The sequence below is a fragment of the Mobula birostris genome, chromosome 31 (genome assembly GCF_030028105.1).
Source record: "Mobula birostris isolate sMobBir1 chromosome 31, sMobBir1.hap1, whole genome shotgun sequence".
NCBI lineage: Eukaryota > Metazoa > Chordata > Chondrichthyes > Myliobatiformes > Myliobatidae > Mobula > Mobula birostris.
The window spans coordinates 30,645,368-30,672,477 of record NC_092400.1 but is presented as its reverse complement, the minus strand read 5'-3'; the positions used below and the strand labels follow the sequence as shown (position 1 = coordinate 30,672,477).

Genomic DNA, 27,110 nt, shown 5'->3' with positions numbered 1-27,110 from the left:
CAGCCCCGCCTTCAAATTATTCTAATATGGTGAAATTTGCCGGTACATTACATTTTATGCACGTCACTGCTCTGGTTGGCTGTCATCGCTCGAGCTGATTAATGGCAGCACCGCGCCCATTTCGATTTCAGTGGATAACGCCGTAGTTTCGGTTCCTTTTCTTTCCATCGCTTTTCCTGGCCCCATCAATGCTGACTCAATATGCGCTGATCACTTGTTTTTATTTTTAAAAAGCATCTTTCCTTCAGACTCTCGCTCTAGTTATTCAGACACCCGGAATAACATTCCAACCCACGGGGCAAACTGCCCTCCTCTAAAACACGTCTCGCATCTCAAAATGAACTTACTTGTATGTCAGAGTCTGAATCCCTCCACCCACTGTTCAGGGGCCCTGTCCTCTTCACTGTTCCTCTCCTGTCCCTGTCTGTACTTTGTGCCTGCGCAAGTTTTTCATTGCACCTGTGCGTATGAAATTAAAATCGACCTTCACATTGCTGAGGCTCAGTCTAAACACAAGAGTCTACAGATGCTGGAAATCCAGAGCAACACACGGTAAAATACTGGAGGAACTCGGCAGGTCAGGCAGCAGCTATGGAGAGGAATAAACAGCCTATGTTTGGGGCCCAGACTGGAAAGAAATGGGAATAATGCAGAATAATAAATTGGGGGAGGGGGAGGAATGCAAGCTATAAGGTGAGGGGGAAAGGGAATGAGGTGAGAAGCTTGGAGGAGATAGGATAATGGAGAGTCCGATCCCTGTGTTGAGTAGGGGTGGGGAGACATCTCCAAGGTTCTGGAGAGGAAAGCCTCATCCTAGGAACAGATCTGCAGAGCATCAGAGATATCTCCCTTCTTCAAAGAATAGGATTTCCCTTCCTCTACCACCTACAAACCCTTCTCACAGTGGCATGCCTGTCACATCCCTCACACTCTGCTTCATTCTGATCCCATCATTTTCACTTCTTTCTCTACAAGTGCCCAAACCCTAAACCCTCTCGTTACCTGGTCCACGTCACCACTCTCTATTTGATGCTGACTTTGTATCCTCCGGTACAATATGCTGGGAACTAGAAAAAGGCGCTGAATATCCTGTTCACTCAGCAAGTCCCCACCACTAGTACTTCCTACTCTCACTGCTACTGCCTGTGTCTTCTACCTGTGTCAGTCAAGCAGCAGAGGTTCATCTCCGCACAAAGTGCTCCCCTGTTTTGAGAACAGCAGCCTGGGGGATCATTTTGCTGCAGTGGGGCGGTGTGGGGAGCCATTCCCTCTTGTGATTCTGTCATCACCATTCACCACCTTCTGGGGGAAGTGGGATGGTCACACTCCAAGATGAAGATATGGTGGGGTCCAAAAGGGGATTTGGTACACAGCGTTGGCTCCCTTTGGAACAATGAAAGGGTATTGATCTGTGGCCTTGGACAATGCTCCTCAGGGATTGCCAGCTCTTTTTGCATGCTGTCCATTCCTTGTAAGCCACAAAGCTTGTCCTTCTCAGCTGGTGTGGCAAGTAAGAGGAAGGACAGGGAGCATTGGGGCAGTGCTACTTTATACTTTATACATTATACTTTATTGTCGCCAAACAATTGATACTAGAACGTACAATCATCACAGCGATATTTGATTCTGCGCTTCCCACTCCCTGGATTACAAATAATAAATATTAAAAATAGTAAATATTCAAATTTTAAATTATAAATCATAAATAGAAAATAGAAAAATTGGAAGTAAGGTAGTGCAAAAAACACCAAGGCAGGTCCGGATATTTGGAGGGTATGGCCCAGATCTGGGTCAGGATCCGTTCAGCAGTCTTATCACAGTTGGAAAGAAGCTGTTCCCAAATCTGACCATATGAATCTTCAAGCTCCTGAGCCTTCTCCCGGAGGGAAGAGGGACAAAAAGTGTGTTGGCTGGGTGGGCCGTGTCCTTGAATATCCTGGCAGCACTGCTCCGACGGTGTGCAGTGTAAAGTGAGTCCAAGGATGGAAGATTGGTTTGTGTGATGTGCTGTGCCATTCACCACCTTCTGGGGAAGTGGGATGGTCATACTCCAAGATGAAGATATGGCGGGGTCCAAAATTGCTGAGACTGTTCATCAGGACTGGAAAAAAGAGATGAGAAGTTAGAGTAAGAAGGTGGGGGGAGGGGAGGAAGAAGTACAAACGTTTGTACAAGGTGGTAGGTGATAGGTGAAACTGGGAGAGGGAGAGAGGTGAAGGTAAGAGCTGGGAAACTGATAGATCAAAGAGGGAAAGGGATGGAGAAGGGGAATTTGATAGGAGAGGACAGAAAGCAATGGAAGAAAGGGAAGAGGAGGAGCACCAGAGCGAGGTGAGATAAAGTGAGAGGGGAAAATGGGAATGAGGAATGGTGAAGCGGGGGCGGGGGGGGGGGAGCAATTACCACCTGAAGTTCAAGAAATTGATGTTCATGCCTTTAGGTTGGAGGCTACCCAAATGAAATATAAGGTGTTGCTCCCCTAACCTGAGTGTGGCATCATCGCAGCAGTAGAGGACACCATGGACTGACACGTCGGAATGGGATTGGAAAGTAGAATTGAAATGGGGGCCACCAGGAGATCCTGCTTTTTCCAACAGATGGGTCATAGATGCTCGGTGAAGCGGTCTCACCGATGTACAGAAGGCCACTCCAGGAACACCAGATACAGTAGATGACCCCAACAGAGTCAAGGTGATGTGTCGCCTCCCCTGGAAAGGGCCATGAATAGTGCCTCATTAGAGTAGGTGTAGCACTTGTTCCACATGCAAAGGCAAGTACAAGGAGGGACATCAGTGGAGAGGGGTGAGTGGACAAGGGAATTGCATAGGGAGTGATCGCTACAGAAAGTGGAAAGTGGAGGTGAGGGAAGATGTGTTTGGTGGTGGAATCTTGTTAGAGATGGCGGAAATCATGGAAAATTTTGTGCTGATGGGGTGGTAAGTGAGAACAAGAGGAACCCTATCCCTCATGGGGTGGCAGGGGGATGGGTGAAGGCAGACATGCATGAAATGGAAGAGGTGCATGTGAGAGCAGCATTGATGGTGGAGCAAGGGAAGTCCCTTTCTTTAAAGAAGGAAGACATCTCATTTTTTCTGGAATGAAAAGCCTCATCCTGAGAGCAGGCGCGGGCAGAGGTGTTGGAATTGAGAGAAGAGGATGGCATTTTTACAAGTGACTTTGTTCTGAGACAGTGACCCCAGATTCTAAAGCCCTAAGCCAGAGGAAACATCCCTTCTGCATACAAACTGCCAAGGCCAGTAGGAATCGGTAACTTTAAATGAGGTCACTTTTCATTCTGCTGATGTCTGGAGATTGCAGACTTCAGACTCAAATTTATTTATCACATGTACTTGGAACATACAGTGAACTGTGTCATTTGTGTTATCATGCAACATAACCCAAGGATGTGCTGGGGGCAGCCCACAAATTACCAATGTTCATCTGCACAGTAAAAGTAGCAACAGCAACAATAAAAGCAAAACAGTCCCCTTTCACACCCACTCACACAGTTAGACTGGCCTCCAACCTCAGGACAGACCATCTCTGGGCCTTCATTTCTTGCCTATAAATACTCACTGGTAAACTCCCTATCCCAGAAGGTAGTCGAGTTGATCTTCACCACATTACCCCAATAGCATGTATTTTCTTTCTTGTCTAAAGAGATAATCGTCTACGTAATACTCCAGCTGTGGTGTAATAATGGTACTAAATAAATGAGTAAGACATCTTTACTCCTGCACTCCAATCTTCTCATAATCAAAGCAAACAAATGAAGGACGTTTGCTGGGTGGGAAGTATCCACAATGACTTTTTCCGCCTGTTTCTTTGTTTTGGACACATACGACCCCTGCATTGTTGGTAGACTGCAGCCAATAATGTTTTCTGCTGACCTGACAGTTGGCTGTAGTTTTTCTGTATTGCACCAAACCAGATAGTAATGGCTGATGTGAGGATGCTCTCTATGAAGAATTGCACCAATAGATTTTGGGTAAGAACATCTTACCAACATTCTCTGCCAAGACTTTTTGTTAATGAATGAGATATGGGTCTCCCACACAAGGTCCTATGAAATAAACAAGGGATGAGTGTAGGATGGGTATAAGATCGGAGCTTAGTGGTTGGTATGGACATGGTGGCCATTTCTGCATTGAATTGCAATGACTCTCTAAAGGAGTACTGTTAGGGTGTATTCTGAAGTTGGCAAATATTAATTTCACCAGCAACTAATCTTCAGACTTGAATGTGGATTGTAGATTGAATTTAAGGCACAGCTCAGAACAATCAGACCTCAGAAGCCTGCATATGCATGAATGCAGCCGAGAGTCAGTGGAGTTTAATATTCATTTTGGGTATCTGGAGTGTGGGTGCAAAGGAGATGGCGTGTGATAACTATATGTAATTCAAAAGGAAGTATTGTACATACATTGAAATGGTAGAATTGCTGTGTTGTTACCTTTGATCTTCAGCATATAAAATGTCATGTAATATTGGGTCGAGCAGGCCTCCTCTTACAAAAGTGTCTCAATATGATGCCTGCTGCTGGTTTTTGTTGAATAAAACACTTCTATATCCACAAACTTTAGTGTCTCTCTGGTGACTTTTTCACAACAGAACAAGTACAATCTGACAAAGTGACCAAGTCCCGGAAATGAACATTTACATCTGTTCAGTGTTTCAGAGGAATAAGCAGAAGGGAAGATAGATGGAGTCATTCCATTTATCTTGACCACAGGAGCACCAAAGAGTGGGAAAGTGAGGTAAGTCTCACTGCAAATCACTTGTGCCGCTGGTGTAGGGTCCCAGGAATTTCCAACATGGAAACTTCTCAATCAACTCAGAACTTGATAAATGTGAAGCTCCAGAAGAGATACTGGAGGAACTCAGTATGTCAGGCAGCATCTATGGGTGGAAATGGACAGTCAATGTGACATTCTTTATCTGGACTGAAAGGCAGAACAGAGATGGCCAATATTAAGAAGTGAGGGGAAGGGGTGGACCAAAAACTGGATCCAGGTGAGAAGGGATGATAGGCAGATGGAAGAAGGAGGAGTGGACATGGGGACAGAAGCTGGGAGGTGATGGCTGGAGGCGATAAAGGACTGCAGATGAAGGAATCTGGTAAGAGAGGAAGGCCTAGTTTGCACTGGTCTCACCAATGTAGAAGATGTCATATCGGAAGCACTTGATACAATAAACAAGACCATAGGAGATGGATGTGGATGCCCGGCTCACCTGGAAAAACTGCTCAGGACACTGCCACGATGAAGCCAAACACAAGTTGGAGGAGGAACACCTCATACTCTGTCTGAGTAGTCATTAACCTCTAACTGTCATGGTCCGGTCCGTAAAGTCCACATTCCGGTTCACAGTCCGGTCCGTGGACTCAGGATTCCGGGTCTTCCAGCTGTCCCTTGTTTTGTTTGAGTTATTCATAGGCACCTGATTCCCATCTTGGGGCTTGGAATATAAGTAGCCTTGGGCTCAAGTGTGAGCTGCTGGTTTGTCTTGTCAAGATTTCCTAGGAGCAATCTGCTGGTGGAAGGCTAGAGCGGCTACTTGTCATCTTTAGGCCATGTTGGAGAACCATCGCTTCATGGAGCCCTGCTGTCGGCAGTCGGAGCTGTCTTTGTGGTATGGATTCGGCTGTTTCCCATGCCAGCTGAGTGACTGCCAGCCGCTCTGAGCTAGGTAGGGATCTGGCTGTTTCCGTAGCCAGCTGAGGTTGCTGGCTGAACTGCGACTCGGAGCAACCCCGATGCAGAGAAGAAACTGTCTGTTGTTCTTTGGTGTTTGTCTCTTCTTGTCCTCGCCTCTATGGGGTAAGTCAGGCCATTCTGCCGTTGCCCTGTGGGGGGTCCTGTCTTGTTATGTCTTGTCCTCGCCTCTGTTGGGTAAGTCTGGCTGTTCTGCCATTACCCAGCAAGTGGACCTGTCCCACCTTGGTGTGGAGGTAAAGTTGAGTCCTGGTTCTATGTCAATGTACTGTCCAGTCTTGTATTGGTGTCATGTTAAAGATGAGTCCTGGCTTTTCGATGGATAAGTCCTAGCTCTATGTTGATGTACAGTTCCCAGTCTGTCTCTGAGCTCCAGCCTCTGAGTTATCAGCCTCCGCATTCTAAGTCCCCAGCTTCTAGCCTCAAGACTCAAGAACTAAGACCCCAGCCACGTCCTGTCCTGTAGCCATGTCATGTCCTTGCCTGGTTCTGGGGACAGAGCCCGAGGCAAGACCCAGGTTCTAGGTCCTTGTCCAGGCTCTGGCTCGGACTCCAAGCACAGGCTCCTTGTTCATAGTTCCTTGTCCAGGTTCCCTGTCTAGTCCATGTCCTGGCCCTTGTCTGCGTTTTTGTCCTTGCTCCTTGTCTGCGTTCTTGTCCCTGCTCCTTGTCTGTATCCTGTCACGTCCCTACTCTAGTCAAGTCCTGTTCCTTGTACTTCAGTGTCTGTGTCTCACATTTGGATCTGTTCTCAATGCCCCCATTGTGACACTAACTTCTGGTAGGTACCCACTCCCCTGTGGATCCCCCCCTTTAGTTGTTTTCCCCAGTTTAGTAATCCTCTCACCACTTTCCTCCCCCACCCACATGACCTGCCCATCACCTCTGTGGTTCCCCATCTACTTCCATGGTCCACTGTCCTTTCCTATCAGATTTCTTCTTCTCCTTCAGCCCCATACTTCTTCCAGCTATCACCTCCCAGCTTCTCACATCATCCCCACTCCCACACCCATCCAGTCTCCTCCTCACCAATTTATACCCCCTCCTCCCCATTCCTACCCCTCTCTTCTTAATCTGGTTTCCTGTGCAATCCTGATGAAGGATCTGGACTGAATCATGGACTGTTCATTTCCCTCCTTTGATGTTAACCGACCTCCTGAGTTCCCCCCCCCCAACATCTTTTGTGCTTTCTTCAAGATTCCCAGCATTTGTAGAATTCCTTTGGGTTTCCTTATTTGACGCCCTGGTTGGTGATGGGGGCTGGGTGAGCACTGGTGAGGTCAACTGTAACACATCCTACCGTTACAAAGTGCAGGTGGGCAGGAGCAAGAGAGATGTGAGGACCAGGGAGTCTCAGAGAGAGGGCTCCATGCCGAAAGCAGAAAGAAGTGGAGAGCGGGATGTACGGCAGGTGCTGGGCTCACGTTGGAGATGGTGCACGTCACAAAGCATAGATGGGGTGAAGCTTAAGGTCCGGGGGTACACACTGTTTCGGTTCTGTCCTCGGGGAGATGGGCGACAGAGGTGGGGAAATAGAGGTGCTGTGGATGGAGCACAATTGTTTTCTTGTGTTACATTTTATCACTTACGTAGTCATTTCATGAACCACGTAATTGTATTCAGAGATGACACGTTTAAGGTTATATTCAGTCCAGATCCGGCTTCGCATTCTCGGCTTCCAGCTGTTGTGTCATTCCCGGAATCCGAAAGTGAAACAGCCGATAGCGTTGAACCCTGTAACAGGGCGCACGCTTTTCCAACTCACTGCGGGGAATTTTTCGGAAACGAAACTTCGGCTGGAACCTGATTGGTTTGTTTGTCAACACAGCGACAGCGGGCCGTGAGATCGGCGCAGCGGCGCGGTGACGTTCGGAAACGGGAGCAGAAGATAAAGCGAGCCGGGGGAGGCGGAGAGACTCAGAGTTGCGGGAGCAGGGATACCGATCAGCAGCAGCCGGAGAATTTCTATTGATTTACCCGGACCGGAGCTGAAAGTCGGTGCAGAATAAAGGGCAAAGAAAAAAAGCTGCGGATCAGATTTTCTTCAGATTCGTCCTGACTTCCGGTACTGTCGACAAAAATTGTAGACTTTATTTGATTATCTCAAAGTTCTCATTTTTATCTAGCTGTTTACAGCATTGACAATATAATTTAACTTACTAAGATCCTCTGAACCGGGTGGGAAATGTAGTCTCTAAGGTTGACAAAACGCGGGGCGAGAACAAGTTAGTAGAAAATTACAAACGTTTGTAACTTTGCAGAAAGGGGCAATAGATATGCTACAAATGTTGGCAACTATCGGCGAGGGAAAAGAGCATCCGTGATATCATTGAATAGCGGTGCAGGCCGAATGACCATTCCTGCTTCTCAGATTGATCGTCTCAGGGTTCGGTGAAACCCGTTAATCGGCTGATGTAGAGTGACGGTCTTGTTAAAACGGTGCATGAAATCTTCGCTTATGTCATGACAATAAATTGCGTGTGAAATGAGTGACTCGGGAAGTCTGGGTCGGAAGTGACCACTTTCTGTGCAGGAGAGCGAGGGGGGGTGGGGATTGTGGTGAATGTTTGTTTGAAAGTCAAATGGAGTTTATTCTCAGCAGAATCGATTTAGAATCCGAATTGGGGTGATCACCACTAACTTACATCGATAAACTTGGCAGCTTGTGGCGGCAGCACAGTGCAGTGCAGAGCATATGATATAAAGTATAATAACACACTCACACACATATAGATACAGTATATATACGTGTGTGTGTAGCGAAAATACTGTTCATTAGTTCATGTGTTCCTAAAACGCTGAGCGTAAGGCTTCAGACTCCTCGCTGATGGTAGCAATGAGAAGCGGGCATGACCGGCAGGCCCATACTGATGGATGCCTTCTCCTTCAGTCATCACCTTTTGAAGATACCCTCTGTTAGTGCCCATGATGGAGCTGAATGAGTTTACCACCCTCCGCAGCTTTTTCTGACCCTTTGTCGTGGCTTCTCCATATCAGACGGTGATGCAACAAGTTCGAATCCTCTCCCCGGTACACCATTAAAGCGATATGACAAAAGTGATTTTTTTCCTATTAAGCGGCAGTTGGAATGGCCCTGGCTTAGAAATCTAAACAAGTTGCACATTTACACATGTGCATTTACAAATGTCACTTACACATTTGTTTGCCGCTGATCGGATTACATTCAAAAATGTTTAAGTTTACCGGCTCACGCAGTCCCTCCCCCTTAAGTTGTCAGTATTGCGGCTCAAAATTCCTGTCACACATTTAGAACTGCTAGGGACAGAGGGGTCTGTCTTTTCCCGCTTGTCTACAGATCTTAGTAAGTAGTCTAATTGTGTTGATATTATAGGCAATGCCATATTAATGCATCATAGTTCATGCACATCTGGTGTAAAAACTCTCTAATCACTTCTCCTTTCTCCACAGCGATTTAACAAGATGAGACTTCAGGTGAGGTTTATCACCGGCGATGGTTTCGAACTTGATGTCGACCCTGCCATTCAAGTGTCGACTCTCAAGATGAAAATCCAGGAAAAGACCAAGGTGCCCATTTTGCAACAGCGTCTGATGGTGCAAAATGGCCAAAGCGTGGAGATGCAGGACCAGAGAAGTCTGAGCTACTACAACCTCAGCCCCAGCCCCACCGTCATGTTGCTGGTCAGGAAAGAGGAATCCATGCAGATATTTCTCCTGAATGACAAGGGGAAAACCTCGACGTACGACGTGATGCCCTCTGAGTCCGTGCAGAATTTTAAAGCGCGGGTCCATCGGCAGGAGGGGGTCAGACCCGACCAGCAGCGCCTGGTTTACGAGGGCAAACAGTTGGAGGATGGGCGATTGCTCTCCGACTACAACATCAAACCACTAACCACCATCTCTCTGCTGCTCCGGCTACGTGGAGGCTGATTTACTCCTGCAGACGGTTGAGAAAACTGTGATTAAAAATAATTTATTGGTATTTTATTGCATTCCTATATCCTGTCGTTAGCACTTTGTTACATTATCCTGTCTATCTGCTACGTTCCACACTGGCATTCACAAGTTGGACAAAGGACCGATTTCCGCTCTGTATTAATGCTGTGCTGTTGGGGTGTCTGTCGGACAATGACATAAATTCCCATCGAGGTTTGTTGCCTATCACCTTGTTGCCTTCTTAGCCTGGAAAACATGGGTTGTCAATTTTGCAGAGGCCAGATATTAACAATATCGAAGGAACTCTGGCAACCTGCACCTCCTCTTCAGATCAATGTAACTCCGAATGGCTGATCACAATCTGATGGTCTATGACTTCCCACATAAAATGGGTCTCACTCAGAGACCCAGAAATAACTGCTGTGGCAATTTCAATTTACAATGTTTTAAAACAAATCCCACTAAAAAGATTGGGTTTGATGGGGGAGGGGGAGATGACTTACTGCTTTACCTTAACGAGCTCAGAAATTGTTTGCTTCAGTTACTGTGTTCTTCCAATGATCTTTATTTTCATTTTAGCATTAAAATTTAATGAAATCAGATTAGTTGAAGTTCTAAATGTTTTGAAATTTTCATTGTTGAGATTTCCAATATGATTTGAAATGATTTTTTTAAATAAAAGTCTAAAGGCATGAACACTGGCATTTCTGTGTGATTGCTTTCATCTAGTTCTATAGACCCTGGTAAGAGATGAAGTATCTTGACCGAAGTTTGATTGTGGTGTTTGAACCATGCACAAGATTCTCAAAAACCCCAATTCACATTCAACACTTTACCCAATGGAATCATTATGTTAGCTATTCTGCATTCTTTCCTATTTAATCCGAAGCAAATATTGAAGTTTAACTGTCACTATTCCCCACTGTGTTACTTTTACCTCACTTAACCATAGAAACCATAGAAACTACAGCACAGAAACAGGCCTTTTGGCCCTCCTTGGCTGTGCCAAACCATTTTCTGCCTAGTCCCACTGACCTGCACAGGGACCATATCCCTCCATACACCTCCCATCCATGTATCTGTGCAATTTATTCTTAAATGTTACAAAAGAACCGGCATTTACCACCTCGTCTGGCAGCTCATTCCATACTCCCACCACTTTCTGTGTGAAGAAGCCCCCCCTAATGTTCCCTTTAAACTTTCTCCCCCTCACCCTTAACCCATGTCCTCTGGTTTTTTTTCTCCCTTTGCCTCAGTGGAAAAAACCTGCTTGCATTCACTCTATCTATACCCATCATAATTTTATATACCTCTATCAAATCTCCCTTCATTCTTCTACGCTCCAGGGAATAAAGTCCTAACCTATTCAACCTTTCTCTGTAACTGAGTTTCTCAAGTCCCGGCAACATCCTTGTAAACCTTCTCTGCACTCTTTCAACCTTATTTATATCCTTCCTGTAATTTGGTGACCAAAACTGAACACAATACTCCAGATTCGGCTTCACCAATGCCTTATACAACCTCATCATAACATCCCAGCTCTTATACTCAATACTTCGATTAATAAAGGCCAATGTACCAAAAGCTCTCTTTACGACCCTATCTACCTGTGACGACACTTTTAGGGAATTTTGTATCTGTATTCCCAGATCCCTCTGTTCCACTGCACTCCTCAGTGCCTTATCATTAACCCTGTATGTTCTACCTTGGTTTGTCCTTCCAACGTGCAATACCTCACACTTGTCAGTATTAAACTCCATCTGCCATTTATCAGCCCATTTTTCCAGCTGGTCCAAGTCCCTCTGCAGGCTCTGAAAACCTTCCTCACTGTCTACTACACCTCCAATCTTTGTATCATCAGCAAACTTGCTGATCCAATTTACCACATTATCATCCAGCTCATTGATATAGATGACAAATAACAATGGGCCCAGCACTGATCCCTGTGGCACACCACTAGTCACAGGCCTCCACTCAGAGAAGCAATTCTCTACCACCACTCTCTGGCTTCTTCCATCGAGCCAATGTCTAATCCAATTTACCACCTCTCCATGTATACCTAGCGACTGAATTTTCCTAACTAACCTCTCATGCGGGACCTTGTCAAAGGCCTTACTGAAGTCCATGAAAACAATATCCACTGCCTTCCCTTCATCCACTTTCCTGGTAACCTCCTCGAAAAACTCCAACAGATTGGTCAAATATGACCTACCACGCACAAAGCCATGTTGACTCTCCCTAATAAGCCCCTGTCTATCCAAATGCTTGTAGATTCTGTCTCTTAGTACTCCCTCCAATAATTTACCTACTACTGACATTAAACTCACCGGCCTATAATTTCCCAGATTACTTTTTGATCCTTTTTTAAACTACGGAACAACATGAGCCACTCTCCAATCCTCCGGCACTTCACCCGTAGACAGCGACATTTTAAATATTTCTGCCAGGGTCCCCGCAATTTCAACACTAGTCTCCTTCAAGGTCCGAGGGAACACTCTGTCAGGTCCTGGGGATTTCTCCACTTTAATTTTCCTCAAGACAGCAAACACCTAGAATGTACAATCATCACAGCGATATTTGAATCTGCACTTCACACTCCCTGGATTACAAATATTAAATATTAAAAATAGTTAAAATTAGTACATATTAAAAATTTAAATTATAAATCATAAATATAAAATAGACAAATGGAATGTAAGGTAGTGCAGAAAAACTGAGAGGCAGGTCCGGATATTTGGAGGGTACGGCCCAGATCCAGCTCAGGATCCGTTCAGCAGTCTTATCACAGTAGAAAAGAAGCTGTACCCAAATCTGGCTGTACGAGTCTTCAAGCTCCTGAGCCTTCTCCCGGAGGGAAGAGGGACAAAAAGTCTGTTGGCTGGGTGGGTGGTGTCCTTGATTATCCTGGCAGCACTTCTCCGACAACGTGCAGTGTACAGTGAGTCCACGGACGGAAGATTGGTTTGTGTGATGTGCTGCGCCATGTTCACGATCTTCCGCAGCTTCTTTCAGTCTTCGACAGGACAACTTCCATACCAGATTGTGATGCACCCTAGAAGAATGCTTTCTACAGTGCATCTATAAAAATTAGTGAGGGTTTTAGGGGACAGGCCAAATTTCTTTAGTTTTCTCAGGAAGTAAAGGCACTAGTGGGTCTTCTTGGCAGTGAACTCTGCTTGGTTGGACCAAGTCAGATCATTTGTGATATTGACCCTGAGGAACTTAAAGCTTTTGACCTGTTCCACTTGCACACCACCGATGTAAATTGGGTTGTGTGGTCCACTACTCCTTCTGAAGTCAACAACCAATTCCTTCGTCTTGCTGACGCTGAGGGATAGGTTATTGTCTTATTATTGTCTTAAGATATTGATCTTAATTGAAATGGAACCACCTTTGATTGGGGCGCATGGTATTAAGGTTCTGAATTTAAACTCACCTCCAATTTTACTGATGTAGCGAGGTGGAATTGATCCTTTTGTCATTTAAAACCTGAATAATTAATTGCTGTAGCCCTGAATAAAGGTTTCAAAATTGTCCTTTAACTGTCCTAGAATTTTACTTTAAGAACTTTAATAGACTCCTGCAGGATCAAGAAGAGGCGAAGGAAACAAATCTATCAATGAGTCTGTGCATTTTAAGAATTAGGTGTAAATTGATGGTTTAACATCTTTTCAATTTTGTGCTGAGTCCCAAAGATAATAATTAAGGCATTAACACATGCCAGAAGATAATTCTACATATTAACTTAAACAAATTATATGATTCCACAATTTTTAGTATGCTTACACTGAGCATTAGCAATGTCCACCTGACCTCTCAAATAGTTAATGATTGCTCAGGTGAATCTATTCCAAGAGGATCACAACCTTGTCATAGGACTTGGAGGCTTGTGTGCCTCAATGACCCAGAGAGTTATGTTGCCTGGAGTCAGAGCCTTTTGCTTTGGCTCTTGGTAGGGTCACGTGTGCCAAACAGGTCAAAAGGTAGAGGGTGTTGTAGCGTGGATGACATTACTGGAGAGTCAGAGTCACTGGTAGATTCAAACCAGCTTCTTTATTTGACATTCGACACAACAAGCAGGCATCATATGGACGGAGACGCTTCCGGTAGAAAGGTCTGCTAGTCCAATGTGGTTCACATATTTATATGCTAAACTCAAAGGCCATCACTACCTAAAAAGTTATAGACAATACTTCCTTTTGAAGCTACATACAAACATCACATCTTTGGATTTCATCCTTTCCTTCCAACGCCAGCATGTCTGGGTTGGTATCCACAGCCTTTAGTTAAATCCACAATAAATTTATCTGGCATTTTACGTGCTACCATACAAGACAATTAATATTTATAAAGTACAGATAATACTGTCTTTGAAACTACAGCATCTGGTCAAGCTATGGCACCAGAAGCATCTGGTATTCACACCTTTTTAGGAAGCGCATTGTTGTGGACTCAATCCATAGTACTTTGTCAAATAGAAGTCTGGTGGCAAAAGTCATTTAAGTGTAAACAAATCATCTATCCAAAAAAATTCACTCTAACAGAGGGCACTCTAACAGTGGACCACCACATCTCCAGGTTCAGGTGTTCAGCTCATGGATAAGAGCAGTGACTGGTCAAAAAATAATTGTCACAGAAACAGCAATGAAGAAACCTTGTGTCCAGATGGAGATGGAGGTCCTTTATTGCTGTCCTAAACACCAGAAGGATCCAGGTGAGAAGGGATGATAGGTGGATAGAGGAGGGAGAGTGGACATGGGGACAGAAGCTGGGAAGTGATGGGTGGAGGTGATAAAGAGCTGCAGATGATGGAATCTGATAAGAGATTCCCAGTCTAATTTCCACCTGGTCTCACAAATATAGAGGACACCACATCAGAAGCAGTTGCTACAATAAAGAAAGCCAAGGGAGGCGCACGTGAATGTCCGCCTCACCTGGAAGGGCAGTTTAGGACACTGCCAGGATGAAGCCAAACACAATCTGGGGGGGGGCAATATCTCATACTCAGTCTGCGTAGTCTTTAACCTGATGGCATTAACCTCTGACCTCTGGTGAACACGCCCCCTTTAGTTTTTTTCCTATTTTGGTGATCCCCTCACCTCTTTCCTCCCCCACCCTCATGACCCTCCCAGGATCCCCATCTCCTTCCATGGTCTCCTGTCCTTTCCGATCAGATTCCTTCTTCTTCAGCCCCTTAGCGCTTACACCTATCACCTCCCATCTTCTCACATCATCCCCACTCCCACACCCATCCATTCTCCCCCTCACTAATTTATACTCCACCTCTCTCTCATCCCTCCTCCTTATTCTGGCTTCAACCCCCTTTCTTTCCAATCCTGATGAAGGATCTCGAGTGAATTATGGATGTTCATTTCCCTCCATTGATGCTGCCTGACCTCCAGAGTTCCCCCAACTATTTTGGCTGCTCTTCAAGATTCCTGGCGTCTGTATGATCTCCTGGGTCTCTCTGTAGGGACCTGGTTGGTGATGGAGGCGGGCTGACCATTGGAGAGGTCAACTGTAACACATCCTATGAAGTTTCGCTGGTGGGGGTGGGGGAGGTGGGGTGGGGGGAGGGATCTGAGGACCTGTGAGCCACGGACCGAGGGGTTCATGCCGAAAACAGAAAGAGGTGCTGAGCAGAACTTGTTACAAATGGTGGAATCACGGTGGAGATGGTGGACGTTGAAAAGATTGATATGCTGGATGGGGTGAAGCTCGGGAAACGGGGTAACACTACGGCTGTCTGCCCACGGTGATCTGGGCAAGAATGATGGGGAAATAGAGGTGATCTGGATTGGGCACAGTTGTGTTGTATTGTTTGGGTGGATTCGTGCATTTTCTCACTTAGGTCGTCACTGAATGAACCAGATTAATGTATTCAGAGATGACATGTTTCAGGTTATTTTTCGGTCAAGATCGGGCTTCACATTCTCGGCTCCCTGTGCCTGTGTTATTGTTGCAGATGCTGACACCAGAACGGAATCCGAAAGTGAATCAGCCGATAGCGTTGAACCCTGTAACAGGGCGCACGCTTTTCCAATTCACTGCGGGGATTTTTTCGGAAACGAAACTTCGGCTGGAACCTGATTGGTTTGTTTGTCAACACAGCGACAGCGGGCCTTGAGATCAGCCCAGCGGCGCGGTGACGTTCAGAAACGGGAGCAGAAGATAAAGCGAGCCGGGGGAGGCGGAGAGACTCAGAGTTGCGGGAGCGGTGATACCGATCAGCAGCAGCTGGAGAATTTCTATTGATTTACCCGGACCGGAGCTGAAAATCGGTGCGGAATAAAGGGCAAAGAAAAAAAGCTGCGGATCAGATTTTCTTCAGATTCGTCCTGACTTCCGGTACTGTCGACAAAGAATGTAAGACTTTAATTGATTATCTCAAAGTTCTCATTTTTATCTAGCTATTTACAACATTGACAATATAATTTAAATTACTAAGATCCTCTGAACCGGGCAGGAAATGTAGTCTCTACCGCTGACAAAACGCGGGGCGAGAACAAGTTAGTAGAAAACTAACTTTACAGAAAGGGGCAATGGATACGCGACAAATTGTTGTCAACTAGCGGCGAGGTAAAAGATCATCCGGGATATCATTGAATAGCAGTGCAGGCCGAATAGCCACTCCTGCTTCTCAGATTGATAGGCTCACGATTCGGTGAAACCCGTCAATCGGCTCATGTAGAGTGACGGTCTTGTTAAAACGGTGCATGAAATCTTCGTTCATGTCACGACAATAATTTGCGTGTGAATTCAGTGACTCGGGAAGTCTGGGTCAGGAGTGAACACTTTCTATGCAGGAAAGCGGGGGTGGAGGGTGAATGTTTGGTTGAAAGTAAAATGGAGTTCATTCGCAGCAGAATCGATTTAGAATCAGAATTCGGGTGATCACCACTAATTTAAATCGATAAATTTGGAATTTGGGGCGGCAGTACAATGCAGTACATAACATATAATATAAATTATAATAGCACACACACGCACACACACACAGTATATATACGAGTGTGTGTGTGTGTGTGTGTGTGTGTGTGTGTGTGCGTGTGTGTGACAAAAATACTGTTCATTAGTTCATCTGTTACTAAAACGTTGAGCGTGAGACTTCAGGCTCCAACTGATGGTAGCAATGAGAAGCGGGCATGACCGGCAGGCCCATACTGATCGATGCCTTCTCCGTGAGGTACCACCATTTGAAGATACCCTCTGTTGGTGCCCATGATGGAGCTGAATGAGTTTACCACCCTCAGCAGCTTTTTCTGACCCTGTGTCGTGGCCCCTCCATATCAGACGGTGATGCAACAAGTCCGAATGCTCTCCCCGGTACACCATTAACACAATGTGACAGAAGTGATTTTTTTCCCTATTAAGCGGCGGTTGGAATGGTCCTGGTTTAGAAATCTAAACAAGTTGCACATTTACTGCGGTTCCAATGAGTAACATTTACACATTTTTTTGCCGCTAATCGGATCAAGTTCAAAAATGTTTAAACCCACCGGCTCACGCAGTCCCTCTCCCGTCAATTGTCAGTATTGCGGCTCAAAATTCCTGTCGCACATTCAGAACTGCTGGGGAAAGAGGGGTCTGTCTTTTCCCGCTTGTCTACAGATCTTTGTAAATAGTCTAATTATGTTGATATTATAGGCAATGCCATATTAATACATCATAGTTCATGCACATCTGTTGTAAAAACTCTCTAATCACTTCTCCTTTCTCCACAGCGATTTGACAAGATGAGACTTCAGGTGAGGTTTATCACCGGCGATGGTTTCGAACTTGATGTCGACCCTTCCATTCAAGTGTCGACTCTCAAGATGAAAATCCAGGAAAAGACCAAGGTGCCCATTTTGCAACAGCGTCTGATGGTGCAAAATGGCCAAAGCGTGGAGATGCAGGACCAGAGAAGTCTGAGCTACTACAACCTCAACCCCAGCCCCACCGTCATGTTGCTGGTCAGGAAAGAGGAATCCATGCAGATATTTCTCCTGAATGACAAGGGGAAAACGACGACGTACGACGTAATGCCCTCTGAGTCCGTGCAGAATTTTAAAGCGCGGGTCCATCGGCAGGAAGGGGTCAGACCCGACCAGCAGCGCCTGATTTACGAGGGCAAACAGTTGGAGGATGGGCGATTGCTCTCCGACTACAACATCAGACCACAAACCACTATCTCTCTGTTGCTCCGGCTACGTGGAGGCTGATTTACTCCTGCGGACGGTTGAGAAAACTGTGATTAAAAATAATTTATTGGTATTTTATTGCATTCCTATATTCTGTCGTTAGCACTTTGTTACATTATCCTGTCTATCTGCTACGTTCCACACTGGCATTCACAATTTGGACAAAGGACCAATTTCCGCTGTGTATTAATGCTATGCTGATGGGGTGTCTGTCGGACAATGACATAAATTCCCATCGAGGTTTGTCACTTGTCACCTTGTTGCCTTCTTAGCCTGGAAAACATGGGTTGTCAGTTTTGCAGAGGCCAGATATTAACAAGATCAAAGGAAATCTGGCAACCTGCACCTCCTGTGCAGATCAATGTAACTCCCAATGGCTGATCACAATTTAATGGTCCATGACTTCCCACACAAAGCGGGTCTCACTTAGAGACCCAGAAATAACTTGTGGCAATTACAATGTTTTAAAACAAATCCCACTAAAAAGATTGGGTTTGATGGGGGAGGGGAGATGACGTACTGCTTTACCTTCATGTCCTCAAGAATTAATTGCTTCAGTTACTGTGTTCTTCCAATGGATCTTTATTTTCATTTTAGCATTAAAATTTAATGAAATCAGATTAGTTGAAGTTCTGAATGTTTTGCAATTTTCACTGTTGAAATTTCCACGATGATTTGAAATGATTTTTTAATAAAAGTCTAAATGCATGAACACTGGCATTTCTGTGTGATTGCTTTCATCTAGGTCTATAGACCTTGGTAAGAGATGAAGTATCTTGACCAAAGTTTGATTGTAGCATTTGAATCATGTACAAGAATCCAGACATCCCACCCTGCAAAAACTCCTTTCAGGGAAGTAGCATCATCAATTTGCGGGAGACTCCTGGAACTTCTGGGAGAGGTGGGATTTCTGCAATAGAGTAGCTCCTGAGCAGCTGGACAGCTAGTTTAAATAATGTTCGCTATGCTAATGAATGAATGACACATGTTAAACTCACCTCAGCATGTCTTTTACAGTCTTAACCCACCATGGGCAATAGAAAAGTTACTGTTGCAAACAGTGCAGCGAGCAACACTGTCATTATTTTTGACCCCTATTAGGCAGGGGTACACTTTAGTGTAGCCTGGGGTGATGTACGTTTTATATTTTATTTTTTTGGAACACTCTGCCATGGCATGCGTTCTGTCTCTCTCATGGTCACTCTTGCTCTCATACTCTCTCAAAAAAAAATTGATTTCCAGGACATTTTGTATTCTTTGTGGGCATCAGGGATCCGCTATTAATATGCAGGAGACTCCCGAAACTTCCAGGAGAGGTGGGATGTCTGAGAATCCCAAAAAACCCAATTCACATTACACACTTTACACAATGGAATTATTATATAAGCTATTCTGCATTATTTCTTATTATACCCCAAGCAAATATTGAAGTTTAACTGTCACTATTCCCCACTGTGTGTTACTCCTACTTCACTTACTCCCTTTCCTACATCATTATGCATGGAATTGTGAAAACAGTTTTCGAAAGTTGCAGTATGAATTTCCTGTTCCAACACATTTGCATATATGCCAGCCCCTTGCTTTGGATATAGATCTAACTGAAATGGAAACACGTTTGATTGGGGCAGATGGTATTAAGGTTCTGAATTTAAACTTACCTCCAATTTTGCTGATGTAGCGAGGCCAAACTGATCCTTTTGTCTTTTAAAACCTGAATAATCAATTAACTTTAAATTATGATTTCAAAATTGTCCCATTTTTTCTTTTAAAAACTAAAAGACTTCTGTTGGACCAAGAAGAGGTGAAATAAAACAAACCTGTCAATTAGTCCATGCATTTTAAGAATTAGGTGGAATCTGATTTTTTGGTTCAACATTTTTTCAATTCTGAGTTGAGCCCCCAAGATAATTAAGACAGTAACACATGCCAGAAGATAATTCTGCATATTAACTTAATCATTATACAAATTATATGATCCCACAATTTTTAGAATGTTTACACTGAGTATTAGAAATGCCCACCTGACATCTCAAATAGTTAATGATTGCTCGGGTAAATCTACTCTAAGAGGACCACAACCTTGTCGTAGAGTTTGGAGGATTGCGTGCCTCAGTGACCTGGAGAGCAGTGAGGGCCTTGTGCTTTGGTTCTAGGTAAGGTCACCTGTGCCAAACAGGTCAAAGGGTAGAGGGCAGACTAACAGTGGACCACCATACTTCCAGGTTCAGGTGTTCAGCTCATGGATAAGAACAGTGACTGGTCAAAAAACAATTGTCACAGAAACAGCAATGAAGAAACCTTCTGTACAGATGGAGATGGAGGTCCTTCATTGATGCCCCAGACGACAGATCGATCCAGGTGAGAAGGGATGAAGCGGCAGATGGAGGAGGGAGAGTGGGAATGGTGACAGAAGCTGGGAGGTGATAAAGAGCTGCAGATGATATAATCTGATATGAGAGGAAGGCTTAGTTTGCACTTGATCTCACCAATGTAGAGAACACCACGTCGGAAGCACCTGGTACATTAAACAAGGCCATAGGAGATGCATGTGAATGTCCACCTCACCTGGAAGGACTACTTAGGACTCTGCCATGATGAAGCCAAATACAAGTTGAAAGAGGAACACCTCATATTTTGTCTGTGTAGTCTTTAACCTGACAGCATTTACCTTGAACTTCCGGTAAGTAATCACTCCAATGTGTCCACCCTTTAGTTTTTCCCATTTTGTTCATCCTCTCACCACCTTCCTCCCCACCTTCATGACTTGCCCATCACTTCTCTGGTTCCCCATCTCTTTCCATGGTCCATTGTCCTTTCCTATCAGATTAACTTTTCCATGAGACTTCAGCTAATTGGGGCAGCCACATACTTTGGTCCCAATGTGTCCTAACTAACTAGAATCCACTGTATTTCAATGTGCATGAAGCAGCATGTCATGTAAGGCCAGAGACAGGGAACTGAAAAGTGGGATTAGTATGGATGGATATTTGCTGACATAGAATGGTATATTTCTGTGCTGTGGGATCTGCAGCCAATGTCTAATTTACTAACTCATCCTGAAAGTCAAGTGACTGAATCTTTCTGACAAACCTCCCATGCAGGACCTTGTCAAAGGACTTGCTAAAGTTCATGTAGACAACATCCACTGCTCTACCTTCATCAATTTTCCTGGTAACTTTCTGCAAAAATTCTATAAATTTGGTTAGACACGACCTACGACGCATAAAGCCCTGTTGACTATCCCTAATCAATCCTTGCCTATCCAAATACTTATATATACTGTGATGGAGTCCTGAATTAGCCCTGAATAGAAACTGTGCTCGATTACCCCTATGAACTGTGTTTTTGAAGAGAGAGAGTTATTTAACACCAACATCTTGTTTTGAAAAGAGAGAGAGAGAGAAAGAGAGAGAGAGAGACAAAGACTAACTTTTGGACTGTCACTTTAAGGCACGAGGAGGAACTGGGATTAACTTTTGGATTTCTGCTCAATTGGAGAGAGAGAGCACTGAGCAGCTCGTAAGTTGCTATGGTGACCGAGGGCGGCATCATTTGATGGACAATCGATGTTATGATTTTTTCGGCAGGGTGCTTATACTTCCCAAGGACATGGCATGCTAGTACACTCTTACACAGACAGAGATGGGAGGAGTTATTTGAGTGACAGTTGGTACTCAGTACAGTGAGATAAATAGGAGGTCAGATGATAGACCTCAGGCTCATGTTTTTAGACACTGAATGAGCTTTGTTGTGCCCACAAAAAAAAGTGGGTTTTTGGAGGATCGATCAGTGGCTCTTGCAGTGAGAAAAAGGAGTGACCCGTGGGGAGTGATCCATGTGTCCAACCTTTGCCTGGGTTGATGATTCCACCACAGAAAAATGGTCCCCTTTGTTGAAGTCACAGTCGGTGCCTTTTAAAGGATTTCAGAGGACGACGGGAAGATCGACGGCGTCAATTCACCTGAAGACTCAAATCTCTCCCCTCTCTCTCTCCATCACTACTCAACTCAACACCACGAACTGAACTGAACTTTACTCATCATCGTAAGGCTATTTACTCCTACACTTGAAGAAGCTTGGTTTTCATATATTTTTGCACACTTACTTACATATGATTATTGCTAACCTGTTTGATTTACCTGCATATATATCACTGTATTGCGTAGTTACTAATAAGTATTATTAGTTAATAGCAATACTGGACTCCAAAGTGTTTTATATTTCTGCCGGTTCTTTAACCCGTCACCGGGTACGTGACAATACTGTCCCGTAAAATAACTTCCAAACACTTTCCCACTCTGATAGCAGGCTCAGTGACCTATAATTTCCCGCCTTTCTTAAACAACGGAAAAACATTAGCCAGTCATCCGACACCTCTTCTGTTGCTATGGACGTTTCAATATCTCTGCTCAGGTCGCTGCATTTTCTTCACTCGCCTCCCACAAGGTCAAAGGAAACACCCTGTCAGGCCCTGGGGATTTATTCACTCTGATTTGCCTCAAGACAGTAACCAGCTCCTCCTCTGTAATCCGTATACGGTCTGTGACCTCACTGCTGTGTTGCTCATTCCTAAAGACTCTGTATCGGTCTCATGAGTAAATACAGATGCAAAAAAAAAATCCGTTTAAAATCTCTCCCCCCACCCCACCTCCGTCTCTTTCGGCCTCATGCATTGATGACCACTCTGATCTTCAAGAGGACCAATTTTGTTCCTCGTAATTTATCTGTAGAAGCCCTTGGGATTCTTCTTCAGTTTATCTGCTAGAGCATGCCTTCGTTTAGCCTTCCTGAGGGTTCAATGAGATAGCCGATAATCTTCAACCCTGGAACAGGATGGAGACTTTTTCCAAACACGGCAGGGGAATTTCCCGGGAAGTCTGGCTGGAATCTGGTTGGTTTGTTTGTCGACACCGTCACCATCAGGGCTGTGCAATCAGGACAGCGGCTCGGCGAGGGTCCGAAACCAGCGCGGAAAATAAAAAATAGCGGGCGGAGGAAGGCGGAGACGGGTCTGACACCGGAAAGTAGATCGGCAGCGCTCAGAAGAAGCCCACACAGATACGGCGCAGAGCTGAGAGTCGGTGCGGAGTAAAAGGCACAGAAGACATCTTGTAGATCAGATCTTTCTATAAATTCGTCCCTATTCCCTGTACTGCCAAGAATTGTAAGGCTTTATTTGGTAATCTCAAAGTTCTCACTTTCATTTGATTTTTTCTTTGAATATAAAGTACTGTATATAACATACAATTCTCTGAACCGTAGTCTTCAGGTTACAGTTGACAATATAGAGGGAGAGAAAGGTTAATCAGAAAAAGAAACTTTATAGAAAGGGATTCGATGGATTTGGAGTGACTGCAGAGAAGTGGCGGCAAGGGGAACGTCAATCGGGATTATCACTGAACTGTAGAGCAGGTGAAATGGCCGCTCCTGCTTCCCACAGCGATACGTTTATGGTTTTGCGATGCTTGTTTAGCTATTTTACACAGTCGGCCTCGGTAAACTGGCTTCGCGAAAGAAAGCGGGTGCTGGAATCGCGTAACGCACAAAACACTGGAGAAACTCAGCAGGTCAGGCAGCATCTGTGGAAAAGAGTGAACAGCCTACACTTCGAGCCGAGGCCCTTCTTCAGGACTGGGGATAAAAAAAAAGATGAAATGACAGTCCACCTCCTGCCCACCCCTATTCCCAATCCTGATGAAGGGTCACGTCCTGAAACGTCGACTGTGCACTCTTTTCCATAGACGCTGAGCTCCTCCAGCATTTTGTGTGTGTTGCTTTGGATATACAGCATCTGCAGATTTTCTCCTGTTTGAGGAACACCGTGGGTCAAGCAGTTCATGTGGAGGGAGATGCAGACATCCCACCTCTCCCGGAACTTCCAGGAGTCTCCCGCATATTAATAATGGCTCCCTGATGCCCGAAAATTATATACAATATCACGGAAATCAATTTTTTTGAGAGCAAGCGAGAGAAAAGCAAGAGAGAGCGCGAGAGCGTCCACGAGAGAGAGAGCGCGCGCGCTAAAGTGAGAGAGCGCGAAGGCAAGCGAGCGCGCGAGCGAACGAGAAAGCCAGCGAGAGCGCAAGCGATAGAGAGAGAGAGAGAGAGAGAGAGACAGAGAGAGAGAGAGAGAGAGAGAGAGCCATGGCAGAGTGTTCCAAAAAAATTATAAAACGTTCGTCACCCCAGACTACACTAAAGTGTACCCCTGCCTAATAGGGGTCAAAATAATGACAGTGTTGCTCGCTGCCCTGTTTGCAACAATGACTTTTCTGTTGCCCATGGTGGGTTAAGACTGTAAAAGACATGTTGAGATGAGTTTAAGAGGTGTCATTTGTTCATTAGCATAGCTAACGTTATTTACACTAGCTGGCCAGCTGCAAAGGAGCTACTCTATTGCAGACTTCCCACCCCTCCCGGAACTCTCCCGCAAGTTGATGGTGCTACCTCCCTGAAATCAGTTTTTCACGGTGGGATGTCTGGAGATGCCGGTCCGTGGTTTCAGGCCGAGAGCTTTCGTCGCCAGGGAAGACGGAGGGCGGGCGGGGAACTTTATTGAAAAGTCGGAAGATCCGCTGCACCGCAGTGAGCATAGTTGGGCTCTTCCCTCCTCCTTTAACCTTAAAACCGGATAAAAAGACCTCGGCTGGAATCGTTCCTATGGGATTATTGTGTGGCTTGTTGAGATAGTGCGTAAAATGTTCATTAATGTTGCGAAGATAATAACGCGTGTGTGAATAGGGTGACTCGGGAGTCTGGGTTCGGAGTGAACACTTTCTGTGCGGGAAAGCAGTGTTGGCTGAGAGTCAGACCGAAATAATTCACGGCAGATGATCGCGCTGGGAGAAGTGGTGTGTGTGTCGGGCGGGGCGGGGGGGGGGTGTTAATTTGTTTTATTTGTCTCTGTGGAACGCTGATTTGAGTACGCCAAGCTTATAAAACTACACAAGTGCGTCATTTAACACGGCCCCGAGTATCTGCAGTCTTTATCTCTAATTCACGCACTTTCTCGGCCACTGATTAGATAAAAGGTTCGGAGAAAAGGAGCGAAATCAGTTTGGCACACTGAACTGCCATTGCGGGAATCTGGATAAAAAGCGAATTGCTGGAGGAACTCGTCGGGCTGAGCGGCGTCCGTGAATACAGAGAGATGGTCGACCTTTCAGGTCAAGACCCTGCATCGGGACTCCGGGTCCGACGCGTCGACTTCCCCCAACTTTCACAGGTCTACCTGACCCGCGGAGTTCCCCCATCGAGTCAGCTTTTTGCTGCCGGTGTTTAAAACCCTGTTCTGATTTCCCCTGAAACAGTCCCATTGCAGCTTGCTAAACCTGAGCCCGATTACGGAGGACCTGGTGTGTCCAGCAAACTTTGAACTCAATACGACCATAGGACCGTAAGATGAACAGTACTGTGCAAAAGTCTTGTGCACATGCAGTATATAGCTAGGGTGGCTAAAACTTCTGCACAATACTGTAGTAATTTTATGTATTGCATAGTACTGCTGCCACAGAAAAAAAAATCATGACGTATTTCAAACAACAGGAATTCTGCAGATGCTGGAAATTCAAGAAACACACATCAAAGTTGCTGGTGAACGCAGCAGGCCAGGCAGCATCTCTAGGAAGAGGTGCAGTCGACGTTTCAGGCCGAGACCCTCCGTCAGGACTAACTGAAGGAAGAGTGAGTAAGGGATTTGAAAGGGGGAGGGGGAGATCCAAAATGATAGGAGAAGACAGGAGGGGGAGGGATGGAGCCAAGAGCTGGACAGGTGATTGGCAAAGGGGATATGAGAGGATCATGGGACAGGAGGTCTGGGAAGAAAGACGGGGGGGGCGGGGGGGACCCAGAGGATGGGCAAGAGGTATATTCAGAGGGACAGAGGGAGAAAAAGGAGAGTGAGAGAAAGAATGTGTGCATAAAAATAAGTAACAGATGGGGTATGAGGGGGAGGTGGGGCCTAGCGGAAGTTAGAGAAGTCGATGTTCATGCCATCAGGTTGGAGGCTACCCAGACGGAATATAAGGTGTTGTTCCTCCAACCTGAGTGTGGCTTCATCTTTACAGTAGAGGAGGCCGTGGATAGACATGTCAGAATGGGAATGGGATGTGGAATTAAAATGTGTGGCCACTGGGAGATCCTGCTTTCTCCGGCGGACAGAGCGTAGATGTTCAGCAAAGCGGTCTCCCAGTCTGCGTCGGGTCTCGCCAATATATAAAAGGCCACATCGGGAGCACCGGACGCAGTATATCACCCCAGTCGACTCACAGGTGAAGTGTTGCCTCACCTGGAAGGACTGTTTGGGGCCCTGAATGGTGGTAAGGGAGGAAGTGTAAGGGCATGTGTAGCACTTGTTCCGCTTACACGGATAAGTGCCAGGAGGGAGATCAGTGGGGAGGGATGGGGGGGACGAATGGACAAGGGAGTTGTTTAGGGAGCGATCCCTGCGGAATGCAGAGAGAGGTGGGGGAGGGAAAGATGTGCTTATTGGTGGGATCCCGTTGGAGGTGGCGGAAGTTACGGACAATAATATGTTGGACCCGGAGGCTGGTGGGGTGGTAGGTGAAGACCAGGGGAACCCTATTCCTAGTGGGGTGGCAGGAGGATGGAGTGAGAGCAGATGTACGTGAAATGGGGGAGATGCGTTTAAGAGCAGAGTTGATAGTGGAGGAAGGGAAGCCCCTTTCTTTAAAAAAGGAAGGCATCTCCCTCGTCCTAGAATGAAAAGCCTCATCCTGAGAGCAGATGCGGCGGAGACAGAGGAATTGCGAGAAGGGGATGGCGTTTTTGCAAGAGACAGGGTGAGAAGAGGAATAGTCCAGATAGCTGTGAGAGTCAGTAGGCTTATAGTAGACATCAGTGGATAAGCTGTCTCCAGAGACAGAGACAGAAAGATCTAGAAAGGGGAGGGGGGTGTCAGAAATGGACCAGGTAAACTTGAGGGCAGGGTGAAAGTTGGAGGCAAAGTTAATAAAGTCAACGAGTTCTGCATGCATGCAGGAAGCAGCGCCAATGCAGTCGTCGATGTAGCGAAGGAAAAGTGGGGGACAGATACCAGAATAGGCACGGAACGTAGATTGTTCCACAAACCCAACAAAAAGGCAGGCATAGCTAGGACCCATACGGGTGCCCATAGCTTCACCTTTAGTTTGGAGGAAGTGGGAGGAGCCAAAGGAGAAATTATTAAGAGTAAGGACTAATTCCGCTAGACGGAGCAGAGTGGTGGTAGAGGGGAACTGATTAGGTCTGGAATCCAAAAAGAAGCGTAGAGCTTTGAGACCTTCTTGATGGGGGATGG

At 45.6% G+C, this 27,110-nt stretch overlaps 2 protein-coding genes across 2 annotated transcripts in view; both read left to right on the top strand.

The window, feature by feature from the left end:
* The first annotated feature begins 7,690 nt into the window (after positions 1-7,690).
* Positions 7,691-18,524, top strand: LOC140190727 (polyubiquitin-B-like). The gene is made up of 4 exons (XM_072247542.1): positions 7,691-7,779; positions 9,144-9,618; positions 15,548-15,648; positions 17,354-18,524. Exons 2-4 carry the CDS (start codon positions 9,156-9,158, stop codon positions 17,831-17,833), a joined length of 1,044 nt encoding a protein of 347 aa, XP_072103643.1. The 5' UTR covers positions 7,691-7,779; positions 9,144-9,155; the 3' UTR covers positions 17,834-18,524.
* The window catches only part of LOC140190922 (polyubiquitin-B-like), a 65,311-nt gene continuing 45,946 nt past the window's right edge, over positions 7,746-27,110 (top strand). Inside the window, exon 1 of the mRNA XM_072247883.1 lies at positions 7,746-7,797. The gene's annotated coding sequence lies outside the window, so the exon portion shown is untranslated. The remainder of the gene's footprint in view (positions 7,798-27,110) is intronic.

Excerpts from the sequence above, each read along its gene's own strand:
- LOC140190727 (XM_072247542.1), top strand. The coding sequence starts at position 9,156 with ATGAGACTTCAGGTGAGGTTTATCACCGGCGATGGTTTCGAACTTGAT. Across the intron at positions 9,619-15,547 it reads GCTGCTCCGGCTACGTGGAG|ATCGGGCTTCACATTCTCGG; the intron begins GCTGATTTACTC and ends TTTTCGGTCAAG. Across the intron at positions 15,649-17,353 it reads AGCCGATAGCGTTGAACCCT|CGATTTGACAAGATGAGACT; the intron begins GTAACAGGGCGC and ends CTTTCTCCACAG.